The 26,408-nt window shown below is 39.7% G+C and overlaps 2 protein-coding genes across 6 annotated transcripts in view; one reads left to right on the plus strand and one right to left on the minus strand.

The window, feature by feature from the left end:
• The window catches only part of USP16 (ubiquitin specific peptidase 16), a 26,740-nt gene extending 14,933 nt beyond the window's left edge, over nucleotides 1-11,807 (minus strand). The window contains exons 1-7 of one of the 4 annotated variants that reach the window (XM_029939089.1): nucleotides 11,680-11,807; nucleotides 8,566-8,667; nucleotides 6,439-6,617; nucleotides 3,052-3,155; nucleotides 2,158-2,261; nucleotides 1,041-1,222; nucleotides 356-451 (exon numbers count right to left, since the gene is read on the minus strand). In XM_029939089.1, coding sequence (XP_029794949.1) covers nucleotides 356-451; nucleotides 1,041-1,222; nucleotides 2,158-2,261; nucleotides 3,052-3,155; nucleotides 6,439-6,617; nucleotides 8,566-8,626 — 726 coding nt within the window. In that variant the 5' untranslated portion in view covers nucleotides 8,627-8,667; nucleotides 11,680-11,807. Of the gene's footprint in view, nucleotides 1-355; nucleotides 452-1,040; nucleotides 1,226-2,157; nucleotides 2,262-3,051; nucleotides 3,156-6,438; nucleotides 6,618-8,565; nucleotides 8,668-11,283; nucleotides 11,423-11,679 lie in introns of those variants that run through there. The other 3 variants (XM_029939087.1, XM_029939088.1, XM_029939090.1) reach the window with 3 other exon arrangements.
• Nucleotides 11,602-22,089, plus strand: RWDD2B (RWD domain containing 2B). Of its 2 annotated transcripts, none has more exons than XM_029939092.1 (5): nucleotides 11,602-11,812; nucleotides 20,189-20,415; nucleotides 20,497-20,564; nucleotides 20,689-21,051; nucleotides 21,671-22,089. In XM_029939092.1, exons 2-5 carry the CDS (start codon nucleotides 20,209-20,211, stop codon nucleotides 21,903-21,905), a joined length of 873 nt encoding a protein of 290 aa, XP_029794952.1. In that variant the 5' UTR covers nucleotides 11,602-11,812; nucleotides 20,189-20,208; the 3' UTR covers nucleotides 21,906-22,089. The 2 variants fall into 2 exon arrangements, with proteins under 2 accessions (XP_029794952.1, XP_029794951.1); XM_029939091.1 differs by lacking the exon at nucleotides 11,602-11,812 and adding an exon at nucleotides 14,578-14,898.
• The last annotated feature ends 4,319 nt before the right edge of the window (nucleotides 22,090-26,408 follow it).

Raw genomic sequence — 26,408 nt, forward strand, 5'->3', positions numbered from 1 at the left:
ATGCTCATGCGCTCTCTCTCTCTCTCTCAAAAGTAAACAAACATTAAAAAGTAATAATGGTAATAAATTAGAATGTGTATATTCAGAGAGGAAAATTACGGACAGTAAAAGAAAATTCTGGGGGCGCCTGGGTGGCTCAATCGATTAAGCACCTGACTCTTCTTGATTTTAGCTCAGGTCAAGACCTCCCAGTTCAGGAGTTCCAGCCCAACACTGAGCTCTGCGCTGACAGGGCTGAGCCTGCTTGGGACTCTCTCTCTTCCTCTCCATCTGCCCCTGCACATGCATGCAAGCTCTCTCAAAGATAAGTCGATAAACTTAAAAAAAAAAAGGAAGTCCAACTTGAAGTACATACAGTTAGTGCCAAATCAGGTGGTTCGATTTTTACTATTGTTCCAGACATTTTTACTTCTTTTAGTAGTTCTCTCAGCGCTGGTGTTTGTGACAAATTCTGAAACGTAGGATGGAGAAGAAAAGGAAAATTACTTAAAGCCAAATCAAATATTTATTTCATCATTCAAATATTTAAATAATCCAAGTATTTCTTAAGTTTACTCTCTTTTATCAAAACAGAAAATCACTGTCAACACTGCAGCCTTTAGAGCATCTCTCTCAGGAAACCAGAAGGAACGGCATGCTCTTCTCCCTACTTTACTTGGCTCATCGGTACTTCAGTGTAGAGCTGACTCCTCCCTCCCGAAGAGCGCTGCCTACCACCCGGCAGGAGGTAGTCGCCCTACCGGCACCACCTCCGGTAACCAGGAATTTGTTCTTGCACCAGGTTGTCCTGCGCTTCCCCCTCAGGTGCAAGTTCTATGAAGGCAGAGGCAGGGTGGTTTTGCATTCTAAAGCACCCCAATGCTTAGCACCGTGTTTTACTGCATTGCGAAGTCAACATTTCCTTAAGTAGTCTTTAAAAACCCAGAAATAAATTACTTGGGGGGAAAAAACAATACTGTGAGTAACAAGTATACAAAAACATCCGATAATAAATACGAGGGGAAAAAATTTTTAAGAGGAGAAAAAAGTAACATTGGCACCTGCATAACTGCATTGAAGAAACATGTATTTCCCAAATTACTGAGTCCTTTCACAGTTATTTGAGAAGCAGAATTCATGGAAGGATTTTCTTTAGCCAGGTTTTCCTTTTTTTCTCGCTCTTGTTCATTTTTACTCTCCTTTTCTAATTTTTTATTTTCAAGTTCAATGTTACCATCTTTTGCTGCTTAAAAAAAAAGGAAGAAAAAAGATTTGGCAAAATCTTATTGTAATCTTGTAATAATGCAAAGATACCAAATGCAAACTAATACTTGGGACAGAGTACTAGAATTTGTGAATTTTACCCAACATCATTATTCGACAGCTATTTGATTTTAAATGTTTTCTAACAAGCATAAGTGAATTACCATCAAAAGAGAAAAATCAATGAAAAAAATTCAGAAGTGATGTAAGCAATAGTTTGACAAATAAAACCAAACAGTTTATGTCTGGTACAAATCTTCCCTTTCTTACTACACAGAAATGTTTTACAAATGAGCAAGCACATCCTTAAGAAATCAGAGTATAAAGCAATCAAGTAAAGAATGCAGACATGAAATAAAATTTTTAAATGAAATTCCATGGGTCAAAAACAAATCCTTAAGTTAGGAACAAACAATTCTGGCTGTGCCAGAGATACTTCTGTGACTGTGAAAATCAAAACAAGCCTAAAGCATATGATGTATGCCAACCCTACTTAACTATGTATGCAGAAAATCTGTGAAATATATCACCTTTTGAAGGAGCTACAAGTACTTCATTTGCATATCATCCAAACAAATATAACAAGGTCAAGTCAGTGTGAGGCAGACACACCTTAAGGCCCCTGTAGAAAGGGCATCACTGCTCATGACTTACTCCAGACTCATCACAGACCTCCATCACATCTGACTAGATTGTTTCTAAGATTTCCTTCTGACACATTACAGTTACCTATCTTCCCACTGTTTTACATTATTAACCAAAAATAGTTTCATAGTTTGAAACCAACCACAATTCGTGTCATTCAGGTTTACGTAATGCCACGTAGTACAGTAAATTAATCTAAATACATGTATAAGACAGGTTAAGATATATAAATCAACATTACAGAGTATATTGAGAAACAAATGATTTTACCTGATTTTGGCGTTGTGATCCCAGCTTGTTTTCTAACATAGTCAACCACCTGACCCAACCGGTTTGAACTACAATACTGGACCTCATCATCACATAGGTAACACCTGTGTCCCAAAAGATCCCAGAGAAGAAAAGTGACAAAACTGTCAACCAGAAAAGGGGACAAATTATAATTACTGGAACTCAAAGTGTGTAACAACCAGTTTATTCTATTAAAGAAACCGGAAATAAAAATTCTGTGTTTTCTTGAAGAAGACTATCCATAGTGTCGAGGCTTTACTAATAGGAGACTATTGGTAAGGTGAGCCAGAACCATGGCTACATATAAATACTGTGAAAAAAACTCCAAACATTTTACTGAAATGGCTATTTACAATGTTAAAGTCAAAAGCTTTTTCTACACATATTTCAAAATACAGATCTACATCATCAAAAGTAACAATCTTACAACTGACAGATGATGCTCAATGTGTAAATGGTTTTTAAAGATGTGAAAATTTGTTTTAATGATGTTACAATACAGGAAATATACATAGTAGCCTCACATTTATTTTCATGCAAATTCACTGCCAAAATTTTACTATATTCTCAGTTCATCAGAAATTTGTTTTCAGTGTCCAAATTTTTAAATAATAACCAACCACATGCCAATTATAGTATCACAAGCAAGAAAACAAAAGGATGAAAGATTCAGGTCTTCTACACACAATAATTTCTATATGTGTATAATCCTAAGCAAAAGGCACTCAAACATTACATTCGCTAGACTCCTAAAAGGGATGGTGTTTAAACAAATTCTACAAAAATTTAAACTTTCTTGCTCTCAAACACCTCCATCCTCCAATACTTCAAATAGTTTCCAGTCAACTGACAGGCACGAGAGTTAAAACTTACCATACACTCCAGTTGTCCAAACTAAGAACTAGACAATGAGGTTCAGACCTTGGTGTCATATAGTGCTTCAATGCATGCTGCTCCTGAGAATCTCTGCCACAGCCCTAGAAAATCATAATCATAAACCTCAAAGCCACAGAAGTTCACCAAAAGAGAATTCGTAATCCATAATGCACAAGGAAGTGGACTGAGAAATTCATTCTTAAAATTTGGGAAATAAGAAGTTACATTCTAGAGAGAGTCCAGATTTTTTAAAAACCTAAATATGGGGGCGCCTCGGTGGCTCAGTGGGTTGAACATCCGACTTTGGCTCAGGTCATGGATCTCATGGTTCGTGGGTTCAAGCCCCGCATCAGGCTCTGTGCTGACAGCTAGCTCAGAGCCTGGAGCCTGTCCTCCGATTCTGTGTCTCCCTCTCTCTCTGACCCTCCCCTGCTCACACTGTCTCTGTCTCTTAAAAATTAAATAAAAAACATAAAAGAAAAAAGAAAACCTAAATATGAACAGGCAACTGAGGACAACTAAGGAAGAAGGTATTTAGGAACTGTGCACACAAAGTACTCTTCCTCTCCAACTTGTTCTTTCTAGTCCCAACTACACCACGCTAATTCAGTCATTCACTAGGTGTGGTCTGAACATCGTAACAGCTTCCTAAGTATTTTTCTCACTTCAACTTCTTTCTTCATGTTCATATTTTTTCAGTTTATTGGTATCTAAAACAAAGTTCTGTTCATACATTCCATTCAAAAATTATAAATTGCTTTTAAATCCCTAATTAACAAACCTGATACCATCTGACTTCAATCTACCTTTCCAGGGTTAACTCCCATATTGTCTTATATCAAATCCCGTCCAGTCTTCAGGATCTAGCTCACAGGCCACCTCCTCTCAGAAGCCTATACATATCCTCCCATATAAGAAAGTACTGTAGTCTTACTGTGAACAGACGCCTACAAAACATGGTGTAAATTCCTGGTGGCATTCCTTATTTTCCACTTTACAATAAAGTTGTTAATATTTGCATCCTTCCTCCCTGAACTATAAATATTGAAAGTACAAAAAAACAGAATTAGGGTGCCTGAGTGGCTCAGTCAAGTCAGTTAAGCATCCTACTTTGGCTCAGGTCATGATCTCACCATTAGTGGGTTCAAGCCCCGCGTCAGGCTCTGTGCTGAATGCTTGCTCAGCGGCTGGAGCCTGCTTCAGATTCTGTGTCCCTTCTCTCTCTGACCCTCCCCACTCATGCTCTGTCTCACTCTATCTCTCAAAAAATAAATAAATGTTAAAAAAAATTTTTTTTAAAGAAACAGAATTAATCTGTTACCCAAAAAATTTAGTATGAAAGGTCAATAAGCATTAATTGAACAAGTAAATGGGTGATTTCCAACTACAAGATGTATAAGCTTATTCATAAAAGAACATGACTGGATATTCTGCCTTTTGCTGGTCAAATCACTGCTAAGAATCAAATCTTCCCTGTGTATGTATCTGAGCCAGGCCACCAACTAACTCCCCTGGACTGCACTACAGAAGTGGTCCTGATTTCTACAATAAATAAAATATACTTTGAAGGGGAAATGTTCATCAGTGGCTCCTAATCTTTTAACTATGATATCAACATTACTGATTTGATTTATCCCACTCAACATTCAATTCTAAAATAAATGAGTTAAAAGTTGGCATTAATTTTGAAAAATTTAACGCCACTGGAGATCACCTGGAACCTAAGAATGAGATGACCTGTCTTGAGAGAATCACCTGTTAACAGTGCAAAAGGTAACCACAGTAGGACCAAAGTTAACACTTGGCAATACTGTCCTACCCTCAGGAATTAAAGATAGCAAAAATCACATGTATAACAGGAAATGTATTCTGGAAAATCTGAACAAAATATATTCATTCTCACCTATATATTTAAGGCTTTTAATGAAAACCTTTCAAATATAATGAATAAGTATGTTCTTTGTTAATATTCAGATATCATCAAATTGACCCATGAGCTATCACTATCATAATGATTAAATGAATGATATAAACAAAGTCATCATGATTTTATCAGAATGATTAAGATAAAGTCATAACAATACTAAATGCTAGCATGAATGAAGAGAAAGCTGATCACTCATACACTGCTAGAAGGAAAAACATTACACACTCCGAAAAGTTTGGCAGTTTCTTAAAAACTAAAAATGAAATATTACATTTACACAAAAACTTGTACACAAATGTTCATAGCAGCTTTATTTGTAATCACCAAATTTAGAATGGGATCAGCCCAAATGTCCCTCAACAGGAGAAAAGATAAATAAACTGGGGTATACCAGGGAGGGAATACCACTCAGCAATTAAAAAAAGAAAAAAGGAACTATTGATGCACATAATTTAGATGACTCTTCAAGTGATTAGGCTAAGTGAAAAGAGCCAAGCCAAAAATGCTACATGATTCCACTCATGTAAACTTTTTGAAATGACAGACTTTTAGAAATAGGGAACACATTGGTGGTTCTCAGGGACCTGGGGAAGAGATGGCAGTAAGGAAGTGGGTATGATTAAAAAAGGGCAACACAAGAGATTTGTGTGATTTGAAACTACTTGGTATCTTGACTGTGGTGGCGGATACATGAAGCTACACAGGTGACAAAACTATACAGACATCTATGACATCTGTAAAAGGGCAAAGCATATAGTGATATCTCTATTATTTCTTATACTGCATGGGAATCTATAATTATCTAAAAAAAAAAAGTTCTCTGCATCATCTTGAAGCTTCATGACAGGAATGTGTAGCAGACCAGTTGTCCAATATATGAACTTGACTTGCCACCACTAACCGAGGCTCAGAGTCCCTGGTCCCTAGCACCGTGGCAGTATCTGTCAACCGTTCGGTTACCTAGATACCTTCCATCCCCCAAGATGAAGTTACCCATTCCCGCAGCTGCCATGATGCGGCCTCCACTGTCCATCCCCAGGAATTATCCTCAGTGGAATGGAGGCCTTGCCCAAGGTTATCCCCCTCCTCAGGGGCACCCCACATCCGATGCTCGGCCCATGCACAGGTACAGAGGCCTGGACCCTTGCCTCCGTTCAGGACCTGCCTGACAGAGTTCACTGCGGGACCAGGTGAGGCCCCACCGCACCTCCACTTAGTTCAACTTCTCCCTGTGCTTCACCCTGCTTCCCTAACTCTCCTCCTGGCTGTGGCCCCAGAAAACACTCTCCAGTAAACCACCTACCTATACACAAACCTCAGGCCCCACATTTGTTCTCCAGGGAACAGGGCCTATGCCCGCTGGCAGCCTACTCACCCAAAATGGTTTCAGGTAATACCTTCTAAAATAAATTCAGAGAGTTTTACAAAACCCCATGGTGGTCAAAACCTGAGCATACCTGATGGCCACATTTAAGACATAGCCAAATTGAAGGGTTTTCTTCCGTTTCTTCTTCAGATTTATCTTTTACTTTATTGTCCGTCTTACAATCTTGACAAACATTCCATTCCACATTCAATAAAGCCCTTTTCAAATTACCTTGTTCCAATCCTTTCCTAATGTGTCTGCACACAGGTTCTATTAAAACAAATAATAAAGGAGTATGTGAGGTAAAATATGGCTTTCTGTGGTTAATCTCAAACTTACCATTCGTTTGAACATCAAAAATGAATTTATTCCATAAACAAATTGCTAATCTAAAAACTTAAATTTCTACTTGGTATTTAAATTGTTATGATTAACTATTTTAATTTTATACAAAGATTTTATACAAATATTTTATACAAATTTGAAACTTTGTGTTTTGAAGTCCAAGGTATAACCATCACCATTGCAAATTCATTTCAATTTATTTAATTATTTTCTTTAAATTAAGGCCTTTATCATATTAATTATTCTCTTTATCTTAAACGGTTCACAGAGGTCCTTCATTCAGTCAACAATAAAACTATCACACGGCTAGTGCTGTGGTAAAGGACAGGGAACCTAAAAAAGACCAAGTCACAGCCCTTCTCTTTGACTAGCTTATATTCTGGAAGAAGTTGATAAATAAATAGATAAGAATCTCCAAAATGTGCTAGAACAGTACAAGAAGGGCTAAAAATCAATAAAGGTTACATACAGAAGGTAACATCTGCATAGTCTTAATAACAGTAATAAAATGCTCTGATGTTAAGTACTTACTTACTATGAGCCTAACACTGTGCTAAATATTTTGCATACATCATCTCATTTAATTCTTAGATCCTTCTAAAAGGAAGACACTACTATCCCCAATGACACATGAGAAAACTAAAACTTAGTGCCCAAGATCACGTAACTACTGAGTGGCTATGCCAGAATCTGAGCTCAAGGGTTTCTGACCTCAAAGCTCACACGAAGCTGTGAAGTCAGGGAGTGAAGAACAATTTAAAAGGCCACATCCCACAAACATACGTATGAAGGTATAAAATGTCAAAGTGCCTACTGTCTCCTCAGACTGGCAGTCAGATGTGTGTAAAAATGAGCAGCTGGACGTGAAATCGAAAACCGTGTTGGGACCAAATCAGTGAGGGCTCTGCAAGCCACTTAAAGCGCTTCAGTTGCTTCAAGAACCTGAGAGGTTCAGAAACTAGTCAAGTGGCACATTTGGCTTATGCACAATGAACTTGCACCAAGAGAAAATAAATACAAATGAGATCATGTTAAAAAACTACTACATCCCAGCAAGTGGCCAAAGAAACACACAAACTAAAAAAAGAAAATACTCTTTTTCAACTAGCAAACCAGCAGATTTTTACAAATGACACTAGCCAATATTGACAAAGGTTGGGGAAACTGGCACTTTATTTCACTGCGAGGGGACCTGTAAATTAGTAAAATAGTTTTGGAGGGCAAATTAGTAAAATATTTTTGGAGGGCCTTTTGGCAACAGAACCAAAAGAGCCTATTTATGCCATTTATTTCAGCAACTCTACTTCTAGAATATGTACTAAAAAGATAACTGAATGTGCAGAGAGATTTAGCTACAAAAATGTTTAAGATTATTCCATTCGTATCACTGAAAAGTTAAAGATTATGTAAATTTATAACAGTGTGAATTACAAAATATGTACCCCTGGTCCTCTACATCAATGGAATATTATGCCATTAAAAATGTTGTCAAGGGGCGCCTGGGTGGCTCAATTGGTTAAGCATCTGACTTCAGCTCAGGTCATGATCTCACGGTTCGTGAACTCGAGCTCTGTGTAAGGCTCTGTGCTAACAGCTCGAAGCCTTGAGCCTGCTTCGGATTCTGTGTCTCCCTCTCTCTAACCCTCTCCTCCCTCACTCATGCTCTGTCTCTGTCCCTTTCTCCCAAAAATAAATAAACATTAAAAAAAAATTTCAATGTTGTCAAGACTTAAATGACATGTAGATATAAACATTAAGTTAAAATGCAATCATAAAATGATAATGTACACTTTGATCCCATCTGTACATATTAAAATATATGTCCATTTAGGGATATAAACATAACTTTAAAGATTCAATTGGTGAAATATACCTAAAGATTCAGAAGAATCATCAATTGGAACAGTTTTTCCCTTTGTCCGTTTCTTTCCCATGTTGGCACTTTATGGATTACTTACGGACACAAAATAACAATCTAGAAAACAAGATAAAGTTAGCTTGACAAAAAAAAAGTATGTTTTATATTTCTCTAGGAGACAGTAATATAACTAAATCACATACTTTGAATGTCTTTCACACTATAATATACAAAGGCCATTCACATATTATCAGTAAGTACTCTGAAGTAGATAGGATAGTATTACCTCTGTTTTTCATAGCTTAGAAAGCTGATTCTTCATAAGGTTTAGAGTTTGGCAATGATTGTAAAGGTCAGGAAAGAACCTGTGTCTTTCTTGAGAAGTCTCCGCACTGCTACACTATTAGGAATTCAGTTTCTCACTACATCAATGTGGAATGGTGGCAGGCACTTTGAAACAGGATAATGCCCTTCTAAACTATCCCTCTTAGCTCTGCAATCTAAACTGATAATTTCTCCAAGAAAAATTTAAAATAAACCTGAAGATACTCTACTAAAGGGAGTTCGAAAATTGACAAAAATTTCAAAGCCAAATATAAAAAGTGATCCACTGTTTCACATTTCCCATACCAGGACTTCCTATGGATACTAGCTGAGAATTTATTACAACCACATTCTCAACTGTTTACTTTATTCTGTTATTGCCAAAATCAGGTTGGAAGACTATGACAAATCTTCACTTCCTTAGACAATAATTCAAAATTAGAAAACATCAAAAGTGCTGAAAGTATATGCAGGTCTATGTAACTAAATAGTAATTATTTTAAAAACTTGTACTTCACATAGAGTAACTTAGTGCCAAAGTCAACAAAATGACTATAATAGTTAATTTACCAGGAATGCTTATTAAAATTCAGATTACATAATCGGAAAGTAGGACCTGGAAGATATATTTTGAAGACAATTCCCAATTAATTTGATACATAGCTGTCATCCTGCCCTGGCTTAGCATCTTAGAAGTACTCCTCTTCTAGCTCTTCATTGCTTAGTGTAAATATAGTTAATTCAAAATAGTTAATGGAAAATGAGTTGTCACATAGAGTAATTGTTAAATTTTCCAAGGATCATCTAAAATGTAACAAGTCGCCATGTCTACAAAATACATGAATTATGCCAGGGCTTGCCAAGATAGCTCCGTTGGGAGAGCGTTAGACTGAAAATACATGAATTAACTAACAACAAACAAAAGAACACAAAGTATATGGGTATATATAAAACTAGGTATACTTTGTGTACATTTTGTCACCCTAAAATAACATGTTACATAATTTACCATATTCAGAACTGTAGACTTTAGGGGGGAAAATAGTACTCAAGTTCTTGCCTCCAGCCCACTGCTCTAATCTGTGCTGCATTTCAGTACCAGACAGATCTTCTAATAATACCATTTTCATCACATCCATGCTCCTGAGCTGTGCACTCACGGTCCTTTATAAATTGTCCCAATGCTCTGGTAATCCTGACTCTCATTACTTCCCCACAAAGAACCACTGCAGTTTAATTACATGGTGCTTCTGATCGTCAAAGCCATTTCATAAACATGATCTTATTTGCTTTTACCAACACCCCTTTAAGTGGAACATTTCGCTATAGGAAGGAATTCAGAAAGAAAATGATGAAATATTACAGGGTGGCAGAGATGGAATTAAAACACAGATCTTTCAATTCCAAGACCACCACTATTTACATTCCAATCAAGCCAATCTCTCCCCTAAAGTCCCCTCCAAAACACCACGGCCCCATCTGTATGCCTTTGATCTCTAGCTGGGAAGTTCTCTCCATCCATTCAAATCTTTCCAATCCTCTAAGCGGTCCATTTCAATGAAGCTGTAGACAACCGTTCTACTCTAAATAATCCTCTCAACTGAATTCCCCTAATTCGTTATAATGTGCACTGTTCATTTGGTCCCCTAACTTGATACAATAATGGGCTGCTTAAGTCTTTGACCGGGACACGTGTTATTTCTATCTGGAATATAAAGTTATAGGAGGAAAAAAAGGCTTTAGGCATTAGCTCCAATTGCCTAAAGCATCTAATAATTGTAAGTGCATAGTAGGTCCTCAAGAAATACTTCTTGCATCGAAAAAGAACATAGTACCTGAGACATAAAAGGTGATTACAAGGTACAAAGGTAGGCACACATTAGAATGAAGCAAACAGGTTCCGGTGAAAAACAAAAGGTAAAGAATGAAGAAGTCTCCAGTAGTGAAGAAAACAGAATTAGCAAATCTGGTTTGAGGACCGCAGTAGCCCAGACTCCAATGAAAAACTTGAAAGACTAACTAATTAGTACAGGGAGAAGACAGCAAGGGGTCACTGCAAAGCTGTGGCAAAGGCTGCAGTAAATCTTTAGAAACTATAAATGGCATCAAATGAGTCGAGAGAAGAGAGTGATGAATACCATCAGCTATAAAACATCAATAAATCTATTAAATTTTTCAAGCGAGTCTTTAAACGAGTCGGCTTCTTGGCCAAATTACTCTTTGCAGGACTCCACACAACGTGTAAATCAAAGCTGGACTTGACAGCTCGCATATGACTCCAGTTCCCTTCCCTTCCCACTCTTCCCATCCCTGCTGGATTCCATTAAAAAAAAAAAAATGGAAGGGTTTGGAAAACTTTGTCAGCAGGTCTTAAACATGGCTTTCAAGTTTGGCACAGACCTGACCTACCCTAGGTTCACGGACTCGGAGGGATGACAGATCTTGCTTTTCCCACTAACCACCACATGGACGCGGCAGCAAACCCAGCCCCAACCTGTAGGGTGCTCCCGGCCGGCCGCGCGGCGCCCATCACACCTCCCCTTCCCTTCCAACTGCTCGGGACCCACGGAGAAACCTCGGGGTCCGGGGTCGAACAGGGCGCCAGCACCGACAACTCATTGGCCAGCTCCTGGAACTGACAGGACATGAAACCAATGAGAACGCGGTACCGGGCCGAGGCCAGGTAACGTGCTTAAGGAAGAGGAGCCTTCGAGAAGAGAACGAGGTCAAGGCAGGAAATTCGGGCTCTCGGAACACAGCACGTCCTGCGAGCGGTGACTACGAGTCAGTGGGAACAGAACTCACCCACGGCGACAGCGCCCATAGCTGCATCCCCTAATAGGCCTTGGGGCTGGACAGCCTGCTCCGTCTTCCTTCTGGTGACAGAGAGAGCGACAGAGCCGAAACCAGAGTGACCCCTCGACAGGAACAACTTCCGGTACGCGGCATTATGGGAAATAATTTAGCCCCGAGGGCCGGAGGAGCCCACGCTAGTTTATTGGCGCCTGCGCGCGGCTCCTTCCGGAAGTTCAGATTCAGCGGCTTAGAAGAGTCTAGCTGTCAGTTTTCACCGTGGGGTTGTTTAAATGTTTCGGAAACATGAGTACCTAATGGTGGTCAGAGTTTTGGACTCTCCTGGATGGTTACCTTATTCACATTACATATGAAGGCTGGCTAAGAGAGTAACACATTTCACGCAGTTCCCCCTAATTCTGTCCAATCGACCTTTAAAGTTAAGTACGTACCTTGCCGAGGGAGGGTAAATTTTTCAAACATTTACTGTGTGTTCGTTTTCAAGATATGTGTGTGCCGAGCCCCTTTGTGAAGTGAATTAAACAGGCTCGCTGCCCTGGGGTTTATTTAGTCTTCTACAGAATACACATAATCTCTTGCGGCGGGGGAGGGGGGAGTCCTAAGCGTCAGTAGAAAAATAGGCAAGGAATGTGAACAGGTAATTCACAATTAGAGGATAATTGGTCATAAAAGATAAGAAGAAGTGTTCATCCATACTAGTGATCAGATAAAAAGTAGGTTAATATAGTGGCATTCTACCTGTCCTATTGTCCAGAGAAACAATGGTTACATTTGGGGGAACCTGGCCCGCCTGCTCTTTACTGCTGATACAATGTTATCTCAGCACACAGGATTTTTTTTTTTTTCCATTCTAAAACACAGCCTTATGGACATCGTACCACCTGCTTCCTCTGCCTAGAATGCTGCTATCCATGATCTTCTGTGGTTGGTAATCGTACTTCTGTTCACACCTTAAAAGTCATTTTCTCACAGAGAAATTGTCTGGGCAATCCAGTTATATAGCCATCTGATCACTCACATCACTACTCAGCAGCTGTCACTATCTAGTATTTTTTTCCTCATATTTACCTATATATTTCTTCCTGCCCATACACAGAAATGTGCAAATATAAGCTTTGAGAGATGGGACATCTTTGTCTTGTTCATGGCTGTCTCTAGTACCCAGAAGTGTTGTAATGTAGTAAGTGCTTAGTGCTTATTGAAGGTCATTAGAAATGAAAAATTTTACAAGAATGTTCATAGTAGCGTTACTCATAATAGCCAGAAAACTGGAAGCAGCTCATGTTTTGAACAAAAGAATAGGAAAACTGTGGTACAGTCTTATAATGCAATTTTAAGCAATAAAAAGAACAGATAGACACAAGAACATGGATGAATCTTCAAAATATACTGAAAGGAGCCTTATACAAAAGTACCTACTATGTAATTCCATGTATGTGAACAGACAAAACTAATCATGGCAGGAAAAAATCAGAACAGTGGTTCCCTCTTGAGGGTTCCTATAGCGACTGACCGGGAAGGAGCATTTCTAGGTGCTAATACTGTTCTCTATCTTAATAGGGTTTGAGCTACAAAGGTGTATGCACTTGTCAAAACTCAGCCAGTATATGTTTAAGATGTGCATTTCAGTTTTACCCCAAAGCAAAATCAAATATTTGAATCTTACGGTTATGCATGCTGAATTACTTAGGGAGAAGTGTGCTAATGTCTGCAATTTGCTTTGAAATGCATCAAAACAGATGGATTGGTGAATGGATTTGATACATGACAAAGAATAAAATGTTGATAATATCTAGATTCATGATAGTGTCAGTGTCTTAATCTCAGTACTATATATAGACGATTTAAACCAGCAAATTCTTTGTTGTAGGGGGTGTCTTGTGCATTGCACAAGTTGAACAGTATGGCTAGGTCCTACCCATTAGATGCCAGGAGCACTCCTCCAGTGCTAACAACTCAGAATACCTTCAGGCATTACCAAATATCTCCTGAGATATTTTTGCCCCCCCTGGCGGCAAAATCACCCTCCCTTCTTTTCCAAGCCCTTAAGAATTGCTCCAGTTTCACTGTAAAATTCTCTCTACTGTATGCTTGAGATTTTTCATATAAGTTGGAGAAAAAATAGATTTAATGACATTGAAAAATGCTCACATGGGGTGCCTGGGTGGCTCAGCTGGTTAAGAGTCCAGCCTCGGCTCAGGTCATGATCTCATGGTTCGTGGGTTCAAGCTCCGCGTCGGGCTCTGGGCTGACAGCTAGCTCAGAGCCTGGAGACTGTCTTCCGATTCTGTGTCTCCCTTTCTCTGTGACCCTCCCCTGCTCATACTGTCTATCTCTCTCTCTCAAAAATAAATAAAACATTAAAAACTTTTTTAAAAAGAAAAATGCCCACAAAGCAACAAGATGCAGTCATGAAATCATATGTACTTATCTTATTTTTGTAAATAAAACTGCGCACGTTATTAACGATACCAATAAATACGCGTCTCCAAAAAAATCTTGAGATTTCCAAAAATAAATACGCAACATCACAAAGAAAAAAAGTGCATTACCGATATTTAGATTGTGAAGAAAAATCTAAAAATTACTTCACGGTGGAGTCGCCTTCCATGTATGTGAACAAACGATCTTTTTAGTATCCTTTTACTATGCATGCACATGACATTTCCTAACGTCGCCACAACCACCATCCAGGCTCACCTCTCCCTAATGTCTTGACCTTCCGGGGCCAACGGCATTCCTATTGTGTTTCCTATTAGGAACGCAGAGCAGGGACCCTATATCTACGTACCGAACCCTAAGCTGCATTAAATCGAATGATTGCTACACGTCTGAATTTGAGGAGCGTTAGTTACTCTAATAGACCATTCCTTGACCCAGGAAACAATGCTGGCTAATACTTCGTGACAACGGCAGCGGCTGAGAAATGCCCATAGGATGGAACGAGACCTCTGCGCCGGAGAACAGAGCAGATGTCAGGACCAAAACGCCGGCAGCGCCGGGCTTCCGGGGCGCGCGGCCACGGAGCGCGCGCATGCGCCAGGCCGGGAGGGCGCTGTCTCACTTCCCCTAGGCCGCACCGCTGGAGTGGTTTGTAGACTTCGGATTGCCTGGCGCTGGAATTCTGAGGCTCCTTCTGGATGAGACCTCAGCTGTCCGTGCAGCAGAAAACCCGGGGTTCCAGCACGGAGTGGGGAGCCATTACTCCAGGTGAGGCTTCCGTTTACTGCCACCCAGCCGGATCGGGAATTTCTCGTGTTTGCGGCTTCCGGCTTCACCCGCCGGGAACTTGGCGGCGTAGTGGCACCGCCTTCCCGCGTGCTACACACTACTCATTGGTTAGAGCCGCCTTGCGTTGTTCCTGACGCCGCCCGCAGCCGGGGCCACCCTCCTCCCCATCCTCATTACCACCCCCTGGGCTAGTTGTTAGGAGGCGACTGCGCCTGCGCACAAAACTTAGGTTAGGTATTGAGCCACTTGACTAGTGTCAGGTTTTGTGCATCCTGGCCCCGATCTCCCCTGTCAAATAAAAATCTACGAGGAAAAAGAATGATTCCACTTAGGAAACTCAAGTTTTATTCTACATTCGTACAGCATTCATTGAAATCTTGAGTCAGAAAATTATCTTCAAGGTTTTTTGTTTGCATTGAAATCTCATCTACGGAAATAAGTTTGATAAGTAGATTATATACTTGTGACATCACTCCAGTAGTTGTCCGCACACGGTTCGCTTGGCCGCAAGCTTCTTTACTGGTTCCATTTCATCTTCCAGACCTCCAAACTCAGTGGGATTTTCTCTCTGAGTTCATGTTCATGTATGTCTAATGATATAACAAGGAATACTAAGACTATAACTATAACCTTCTACAATCTATTATTTTAGGTAACCATGTATTATGAACATCAGTGTTAATATACATTTTCTAATGATCTCATGATATTTTTGCTATTTAGATATATATTTAACTAATCTGTTGTTGAACATATAGGTCATTTCTGATTTTTTTATTATAAATAATAAGTGAACATCCTTACAAACACTTTTTTGTATATAATATCTGATTTTTTCCCCCTAGATCAACTTCACAGAATTGGAATATTTAGATCAGTTTTTCCTATAGCAATTTTTTATTCTATGACAATTACCAGACATTAACCATCTTTGTGTGTGTATGCGTGCACATGCCAATTTGATAAGTTAACAATATTGTGTTGATGGGACTTCCACTTTTGGAACAACAGAGTAGATATATTTTTCCTAATTTGTCCTGCTAAGTACAACTAAGGATCTTGAACAGTATTTCTAAAGCAAACACAAAAGACTCTGAAGAATGGAGAAGTCAGGCCAACTAGGGACCTTGGGACCTAAGGAAAGACACAGTGGTGACCTCTTTCAGTATCATTTTTTGAGTCAAATGTCCCAGACTTGATTAAAGAAGCAGCATCCCAGAAATGTCAACGGTACAACCAAAAAAGAATTTTAAAATCCCCCAAAAACCTCCTCTCTCTAGCCAAAGTACCAAGAAATGTTCAGCCAACAAGATAGGAAAAATTTAGATAATAAATGCTCTACACCAAGCAAATACCACAGGAAGCACTGTGGCCTCTTCCCTACCCATACTAGCAAAGGGAGCCTTGACTCCACTGTCATGAAGAATAATAAGCACTTCAATGCCCACTCTTTGTCAGGATGGTATCAAAAACAATCTGATTAGGGATCCAGGACTTTCCTCCCTGCTTGGTCATAAGAAAGACCTTACCACAGTTCTGGTTTTAGAACATGTCAGGTCCCTGTCAGGCTACATAGAGAGCCTGTAATTCCACTCCAATGCAGCAATAACAAGGCATCCTTCCTTCACCCCGCTGGAGTGATGTCCAAAAGGCCTTAGTGGGGAGTCCAGACTTTCACCACCACCTAGCAGTAACAAAGCTACCCCTCAAAATGGTGTTAGTGGAGGTCACATGGGTAGCAAGAAAGGGGGCCCTCCCACCCCACCCAGCCATAAGACCCCCTCCCCTTTTTTTTCTTCCTTTCTGGAGTAGTAGCAGAAAAGTATGCTAAAATGATAGATTTGAGTAATGTTCAGTCTCATAGTACCTAAAGTGTTCAGATTTCAATAAAAAAGATCACTCATCACACCAAAAACAAAATCTCAAACTAAGTGAAAAAGACAATAGATATCAATGTCAGGATGACAGAGATGGTAGAATTGTCTGACAAAGATTTTTTTAAAAATTTTAGTAATGTCTACATCTATCCTGGGGCTCAAACTCATGACCCTGAAATCACGAGTAGCATGCTGTTCTCCTGACAGAGATTTGAAAACACCTAACATAGGTGTGCCTGGCTGACTTAGTTGGAGGAGCCTGGTACTCTTGCTCTCAGGGTCATGAGTTCAAGCCCCATATTGGGTGTAGAGATGCCCCATATTGGGTGTAGAGATTACTTAAATAAATAAATAAAACTTAAAAAAAAATAAAACACCTATCATTTTAGTGAGCATTACACACTTCAAGCAAAAAAAGTAGGGGGTGGTACACCTGGGTGGCTCAGTCAATGGAACATCCCAACTCTTGAATTCAGCTCAGGTCATGATCTCACGGTTCGTGAGATGGAGCCTTGCATCAGGCTCTGCACTGTCAATGCACAGAGCCTGCTCAGGATTCTCTTTCTTCCTCTCTCTGCTCCTACCCCCCTCTCTCTTTCTCTCTCTCTCAAAATAAACAAGAGTCTCAGTAAAGAAATAGAAGATATAAGGAAGAACCAAATGCAAATATTAGAACTGAAAAATGCAATAACCAAAATTGAAAACACGATAGGTGGACTCAACAACAGAAGAAAGGGGACAGAGGAAAGGATCCATTAACTGGAAAACAAAAGATCTAACATGTCATTCCAAAAGGTGAGGGCAGAGCTGAAAAAATACCTGAAGACATGATGGCTGAAAATTTCCCAAATTTGTCAAAAAGCATTAACAGATTCAAGAAATTGAATGAATGTCAAGGACAAAGAACTCAAAGAAATTCACATTAAGACATATAGTCAAACTTCTGAAGACTAAGAGAAAGAAAAGGGCTTGAAAGCAAGCTTAACTATAAGGTTCAAATAAGAGATTATTTCTCACCAGAAACTGGGGGGGCCAAAATGAAGAGGCATAATATTTTTCAAGTGCTGAAAGTAAAGAATTGTCAACATAGAATACCACATCCAGTGAAAATATCCTCAGGAATGAAGGGTAAATCAAGACAATTCTGACATGAAAGAAAACTAAGAGAATTTGTCACCAGTAGATCTACACTAAAAAATTGCTCAAGTAAGTTCTATATATGGAAAAGCAACAAGATAGAATTATTATGGAAGAAATATCATGAAAAAGGCAAAAGTATGGTCAAATAAAATGGACTTCCTTTCTGTTGAGTTTTCTGAATTATATTTGATGGCTGGAGCAAAAATTATAACACTCTTGTGGTTCTAAATGTATACAGAAGAAAATTTTAAGATCATTATATTATAAATGGGGGAAGGTAATGGGACATAAAGTAACAAACTTTCTGTACCTCACTCAAGCTGTTAAAATAAGACACAGATGATGTTTTATATGTGTGTGTGTGATGTTTTATATATGTGTGTGTAGAATACCAGTAAAAGAGTTATAAAAGAAATGCAAAAACATCATACATTAACCAAAATGGAATTCCAAAATATTTTCAAGCTACAAAAGGCAGGGAAAATAAACAAAAATATTAAAAATATAGAAAGCAAACAGAAAATAAAATAGTTGACTTAAGCCTTAACAGATCAGTAATTGTATTAAATGTAAATTGTCTAAATATGATAAAAGACAGAGATTCCCCCCTCAACTCATCATCCCCCCCCAACACACACACCCATACATACAAAGAATTATCTGGTCTGAAGTATCAATAGTTCCAAGATTGAGAAATCCTAAACTAGAGTCTAGTTAAAGTCTAGACTCTAGACTTTCAACAAATTCACGTTTCCTACTGCACACTACATTGCTGCTTTCTAAGGTATCTGGTGCTGGTTCCTGAGCCTTCCTAATGTTCTGCAGCTTCCCTACCCACCTGATTAAGCAACTAATAGAGGGAAAAAAAGTTGAAATCTAAGTTAGTTATAACTCACTTACCCCTTTCCACCTTTCAAACTTATGTTAATAACTTTTGTTATTTCCTTTCCCTTTGTCTTTGAGAATTTATCCTTTTACTCTCATTTTATTTTTTTAAATGTATTTTATTTATTTATTATTATTTTTAATGTTTTTGATTTATTTTTGAGAGACAGAGAGACACAGCACGAGCAGAGGAGGGGCAGAGAGAGAGGGAGACACAGAATCTGAAGCAGGCTCCAGGCTCTGAGCTGTCAGCACAGAGCCCGACGTGGGGCTCGAACCCACGAACTGTGAGATCATGACCTGATCCGAAGCCCGACGCTTAACCAACTGAGCCACCCAGGCACCCCTTTTTACTCTCATTTTAATGGGGTGACAGAGAAAGGGAAATATTTATAAAAGGCTCATACTCCATGTTTTTTCAGAAGTCCCCGCACATTTTCTAGCAAATGAAATTAAAATTATCTTTTTAAAAGTCCTCCTTGGGTGTGCCTGGGTGCCTCAGTCGGTTAAGTGTCTGACTTTGGCTCAGGTCATGATCTCACAGGTTTGTAGGTTCAAGCCCCAGGTTGGGCTCTGCACTGACAGTGTAGAGCCTGTTTGGGATTCTCTCCTTCCCTCTCTCTGTCCCTACCCCACTTGCTCGCTCGCTCTTTCTCTCTCTCTCAAAATAAATAAACTTTTTAAAAATCCTACTTGATTAGCATCCACCTTTATAAGCGTGGAATGGGAAAGACTTTTCTAACAAAGATTCAAAGTCCAGAAGCCATGAAAGCAAAAGTTGATGAACATGTCTACACGTGAGTGGTACACACAAACACTGTATCTTCATTTTTCAACCTTCTACCATTTGAATTTTTTAACCTTGTACTTCATTAGAAATGTTAATGGGTTACTGAAGCTGTGGAATTATTAGCATTTATTTTCTCTTCTTCAGATTCTTCTGCTTTTTAAAACGAATAAATACTAATTTTAAGAGAAAAGTATTAACCATCTCTTACTAAATTTCTTACTTATTCTGTTCATTCTAGGTTTCCAAAGTAGCCAGCCATAGCCTATTTCCTGGCTATATCATTGATATGACTTTTGACTACATAATTAGTTTACTTCAATGAAATTGCTCATTGTGGTAGCTCAAGACGCCAGATCAACTATCTAGACACAGAGGACTTTGGTGCCTGGTTATTATTAGAGTTTTATGGCTTTCACTGGATTGGCCCATGGTTTGGATCCTTAGTATATATTACATCTGGTTAAATTTCCCATTTTATGAAGAAATCAAATACACTTTCAATAAGTACCTATATTGCTCTATTAAGTTCTCCTAAGATTGTATTTGTAAATTATCTCTCTTATCCTCGCCTCCTTAGAAATTTACGGATATCCAAAAATGATTGAGATTGAACAGGCAGAAGCCCAGCTCTCTGAGCTGGACCTGCTCACCAGTATGTTCCCCGGTGAGAACGAGCTCCTAGTGAATGACCAGCTGGCTTTAGCTGAAGTGAAAGATTGTATTGAAAAGAGAACGATGGATGGACGATCTTCAAAACTTTACTTTACTATCAATATGAACCTGGACATATCTGAGGAAGAAATGGTAATTCAGTTTGCTTTTGGAAAAACTAAAACATATCAAGACTTAAAACAGCACTTAGGACATGTTCTTCCTTTTTTATAGGTGATGTTTTCTCTGGCCTGTATTCTTCCCTTTAAATACCCTGAAGTTCTGCCTGAAATTACTGTCAGGTATGTTGCAGAAATTGGCCAATATTAGAGTTCAAATTTATCTGAAAACAAAAGCAAGTCTTAAGTTTGTTTTCTGTTCCAAGAAAACTGATTTGATTTTTGTATTCCGTATCTTTTCCATCAGATCAGTATCACTAAGTCGATCCCAGCAGACTCAGCTGAACACAGACCTGACTGCATACCTGCAAAAGAACTGTCTTGGAGATGTCTGTATACTGAATGCCACAGAGTGGGTTAGAGAACATGCTTCCGCCTATATCAGCAGAGACACCACACCTTCCCCTGCTCCAGGAAGTACAGTCCAACCAGTTGATCTCATTCTCACAAGACTGTGGATCTATAGCCATCACATCTACAACAAGTGCAAAAGAAAGAATATTCTAGAGTGGGCAAAGGAGCTTTCCCTGTCTGGATTTAGCATGCCTGGGAAACCTGGTGTTGTTTGTGTGGAAGGCCCACAAAGTGCCTGTGAAGAATTCTGGTCAAGGTTTGCTTTCATAAATTTTCATAAATTATGAAAATATAACTTGTATTTTCATAAATAATTTTAGTAGTCAGCAGGATACTAGAGATATGGAAATTAGTATATCCCTGGGGCTGTACCTTATGGGCATTCAGTGTCAAGCCAGTGGATAAGACAGAGTTCACATGGTCAGCATCCCCCTCTTCTCTGACACAATGCACATAGAGATGTTCTATAAATAGCTTTTGAATTGAGCCCCTATCCTAGATGCTATGATCCCCTCCATTTCCATGGATCTGATTCTTCTTACCAATGTGATAAACTATGCATACCCTGTGAAACAGAGATTTCTAATCTCATTTCTCTACTGATCTCCTAACTGAATTTCTAAGAAGTCCTTGTAAGAATTTGAGAGCAGTTTCCACATTTCTAACATATTGATATGAGGCAGTAGCAATAAATAAAGTGTGGAGATAGGATGGTCACCAGCATCATATCTGACTAAAATAAATCCCTGTGAGATAAAACTAGATTTCTCTACTTCCAGGAAAAAGCATTGATAAGTCTGTTATATAACGTATTTTCAGTGGTTTAGAGGGCAAAACAAATTCCCAATATTTCTACTTTGAAACTTTCTTTTCAGACTCAGAAAGTTAAACTGGAAGAGAATTTTAATTCGCCATCGAGAAGACATCCCTTTTGATGGTACAAATGACAAAATGGAAAGAGAAAGAAAATTTTCATGTTTTGAAGAAAAAGTGTTCAGTGTGAATGGAGCCAGAGGAAATCATATGGACTTCGGTCAGCTGTATCAGTTTTTAAACGCCAAAGGATGTGCGGATGTCTTCCAGATGTTCTTTGGTGTGGAAGGACAATGACTGGGCAGAGGAGTAGTTGAAAATATTTTGTCACTGTTGTCTTTTCGACTCTTTCCCCACTCTTTCTTGAAAAATGAAGTAATTTTATTTTAGCCCCCTTTCAGAACGTTGGGGAGGGGGAAAAGGGGAAAAAAAGGTAGTATAGCTGAAATGTATCTCTAAAAAGATGTCAGAACTGAAATGAGAACTGTTTTAGGTATAATCTTGAAATTGTTGATAGAAAGTTCTTGACATAGAAATTACCCATTTTGAAAGAGAAGTTAATTATACCAGAGGGACAGGCAGATCCAACTTGCCACTGCCCCCTGCTCTGCTTCCACTAAGAACGTGAAAGAGCTAGGTGTTCACTCTCCCAGCCTCTCTTGCAGCTAGAGGTGGTCTCAAGAAATGGCTTTGGGTGGGAGACTACTGGGGGAACTTCTGGTTTCCGGTCAAAAGGGCGGATGCAGCTAGAGCACCTCTTCTTCCCCTTTCTGCCGCAAACACTAAAGAAGAGGCTGGAGCTGCGGTAGTTCTTCCCACCATGAGGGCAGGAAGGGCCAGGAGAGCCATGGAGATGCCTGTCCTCACGCTGCTGAGCTGCTGATCCAACACTAGCCCCTGCCTATCTCTAGACAGCTGCTTATGAAGTAAAAGCAGTTTCATTTCGTTTTCTGTGCCAATTACTACCAGTTGAAAACTGGATTGCCAAGTAGACTTTTCTCAAAGCTTTAGTTTTGCATCTACCCCAGCCATTTGATACACAAACAGGTGAAGTTTTTCTTAAACAGAGTTTGCAGTTCATCCCTATGTTGGTATACTTCTGTTGTCCTTGTGCCTGGGCTCGCCTCACAGAAGGCTGAGGCACCAAAGCTCGAACTTTTTAACAGGCTTCAGCAAACTCATCAGATTGGTAATTTAGAGAATTTGTTTTTGGTAAACTGTATCTTGACACATTTTTCATTCTGGAAATGGCTTTCTATAAATTTAGTTTCAGCAAATTGACCTAGAGCCAAATAAGCACACAACCTGGTTTTTGAGGCCCTCCATAAATCAGTTACCAAAATACTGATTAAATAATTCTTACTAGCTGCCAGCACTCCAGTAAATGCGATGAGTATTCCTTGAAAATTCAAACTTGGTTAGAGAAATAGGCAGGGGCGGGGGGCAGATACAATGCATTCTTTAACTTAGTAAAAAGTTGGAGACAACCTATGTGTCCATCACTAAGTGAATCAGTGCAATAGATACATATTATGCAACACTTTGTAGAATTCAGAGGAATAAAGCAGAACTAACAAGGGAATGTGAGTAGATATTAAATATAAAAGTGGTTAAACACCATTCTGTAAAAGTGAGGTATATGCAAAATGACCTCCAAAAACCAAAGCCCTAAGACTGAAAAAGCCAATGAGTCCAGCTTGACAAGAGATGGTTTATGAGGGGGACGTAAGGACAGAAGGGACAGAAATGTGTCTCGGAAGGCCACAGCACGAGTAGATTTCCACAAGTCCATTTTCCCGGGCCCTATTTTTATAGCCCTAGAGGCTGGGAGTATATGCAGGGGGACCACTCAGGAGGAAATGCCTGAGAACAGTTGCATCTCCAGAGCACATCAAGCATATTATGCCCCGGGGTCTACCTAAGGGTGTAGTTAGACCAAAAGAAAGAATGGAGAGGGTGGCCTGTGTTCAAGAAGGGTTCAAGTCACAGAGTGGCCATCATGGCAGGTTTGTCCAAGATGCTTTAGTCAGCTTCACACCAACACAAATAAGAATTAGAATGGTATTTATGGCACGGTGCCTCTATTGGATGCAGCTCTAATGTACCTCATCAGATTCTATCTTTACTGCCAATCATCGTGTTAGTTGCTCTGTAAATACCAATCCTTCGTTGCTGCCACAACACAGCCAGATGGACCAGCTGTTCATCTAGAGTGTCTGAGTCCTCCGGTCATGTTCAGATGTGAATGAAAAACCTTATAGAGCAAAGGATCTGATATCCCTAGAAGCCACCAAAGGGGCCAGGTGATGCAATTACTTTTAGCAGGACCAAAATGCTAAAACTTTTTCAGTCTTTGTACATTAATTTACATACCACATTTCTATGTGCAGATACACAAATCTCAAGTGTAACAATCAGACTGAAATAAAGTAGCTTTATAAGTTTTCTTTTTTGAGAACGTCTGTCAAGTTTAGACATAGATTATAAAGACATAGCAAGGGGGCGTCTGGGTGACTCAGTCGGTTAGGCGTCCGACTTCGGCTCAGGTCATGATCTCATAGTTCGCGGTTTGAGCCCCACATCTGGCCCTGTGCTGACAGCTCAGAGCCTGGAGCCTGCTTGAGATTCAGTGCCTCTCTCTCTCTCTCTTTCTCTCTGCCTCCCCGACCGCCCCCCCCCCACACACATACATTCTCTCAAAAATAAAATGTTAAGAGGTATAGGAAACAGCTTCCTTAGGCTATTAACAATGATTAACTTGGTATATTAACATCCTTAATAGGTAAAATTGCATGTACATTTATTCCACAATGACTATCAATATATTAATTTGATAATATATTGTGAACTGGAGTCATCTACTAAGAAATAATGTTAAATTCTGAAAAAAATCTATTAGTACCAAATCAAACTAAGGTTAAAAAGATTATTAGAAAACAAAAGTGTGGGCAGGAAAAACTGGCCACATGTCCACTTTTATTTGTAAAAGTAATTCCTGTACACACAATTCTTATTTTTTTAATTGTAAAATTAACCCCATGAATCCAAACCAGTTGAATTTCCACTAACAAAAGTCAAAGCCACTGTTGTCATCTTCACACTAATTTGATAAACCTCATTTTATTTTATTTTTTAAATCTTTTTATGTTTTTTTATATCTTAGGGGTGGAGACAGAGACAGAGACAGAATCTGAAGCAGGCTCCAGGCTCTGAGCTGTCAGCAAGCACAGAGCCTCATGTGGGACTCAAACTCACCAGCCGTGAGATCTTGACCCAAGCTGAAGTCAGCCACTCAACTGACTGAGCCACCCAGATGCCCCAATAAACCGCATTTTAGAACAAAACTGCATCTGATGCTGTGCAGAACTGATGATCCCTTTTAGCACTAATATGAAAACTTTCAGGACTTTTTCTTTTTAGAAAGCTATATAGTAGTATACTGGAGAAACCCAACAATATGTCATTTGTGGAACTCCATAAAGACTTAGCAAGGCAGTGAAGAGTTTATGGCATTTAAGGTCTGGTGCACTTATTACTTCCCAGCCCCTCTCCCCTCCCCTCCCCCCGAACAATGATTACAACTATTTAGAACCAGATGAGCCCATAAAAAAATTCTGCAAAGGGACACAATAAGCCTTCCGTGTAAGGACAATTGGCACAATTTGGCAACGGCTCCCGTCAGGATGCGGGAGGGATGTAGGCATGTCTTTTGCCCTCCCCACCAAATATCAAATCAAGCAGCACGGAGGACAAGTGACTGGCTGCCTGCTGACACCCAGATCCCCAGAGGCTTTCAAATGCTCCGGGGCTTGGACACTTTGACCTTACGCGGACTCTGCACCTGGAGCACAGCGGGGAGGGCCCTCACGATGCTTCGCGCAGGCACCCCACCTTTACCGACTTGCTAGCCCGGGGTCGGGTACGTTAGTGAGTGTAGGAGCCGGTGGGGCAGGTCGCGAAACCTCCGCTACCAAAGCCGCAGTCCGGGTGTGGGCGGAGGCTTTGGACCCAGGGCTGTAGTCCTAGGCTCTCGCTTCTACTGGGAATCTCCCAGACAGTGCGGCTGTGCCGCCAGATGGACTTTTTATTTTTTTATTACTTTTTTTTTTTTTTTAACGCGTATTATCTTTTGGGAAAAAAGGTATCGGTCTGCATTCTTCTGAGTTTTCCCAGATGTTGCCGCAGCCGGAAGAATTGATGGAATGATGCTCTCTGGGATCCAGGTAGTGCAGTCGAGGTCCACCGTGTCTCCAGATTACAACCAGGGAACTACCTAAATGGAGGTTTAATCTACCTACACCCCCTCACCCTACCCCCTGCATTTGGCTGTTTGGATTTTGTAAATCTCTTCAGTCTTGCTCCCCACCCCTACATATAAACATTTTTATTAGAAAAGATGATTATAGGAAGTGTAGGATATAAAACCCACCCTAAGGGGTGCCTGAGTGGCTCAGTCATTTGAGCCTCAGACTCTTGATTTCCCCTCAGGTCTGATCCCAGGGTTGTGGGATCAAGCCCTTCCTGGGGCTCTGAGCTGAGAGTGGAGCCTGCTTGAGAGTCTCTCTCACCCTCTCCCTTTGTCCCTGGCCCCCACTGGCACATGCCTATGTTCCATCTCCCTCTCTCTCTCTCTCTCTCTCTCAAAAATAAATAAAACCCGCCCCAGGTCTCCCCCCAAGAAGACAATATTTTCTAGTATATTATTTTTACTTATGTGTATATGTAGTATATTCTTTTTTTAAAACATTTTTTAATACTTACTCATTTTTTAAATATTTTTTATTTTTATTTTTAAGAGAC

The sequence above is a fragment of the Suricata suricatta genome, chromosome 5 (genome assembly GCF_006229205.1).
Source record: "Suricata suricatta isolate VVHF042 chromosome 5, meerkat_22Aug2017_6uvM2_HiC, whole genome shotgun sequence".
Classification (NCBI taxonomy): domain Eukaryota; kingdom Metazoa; phylum Chordata; class Mammalia; order Carnivora; family Herpestidae; genus Suricata; species Suricata suricatta.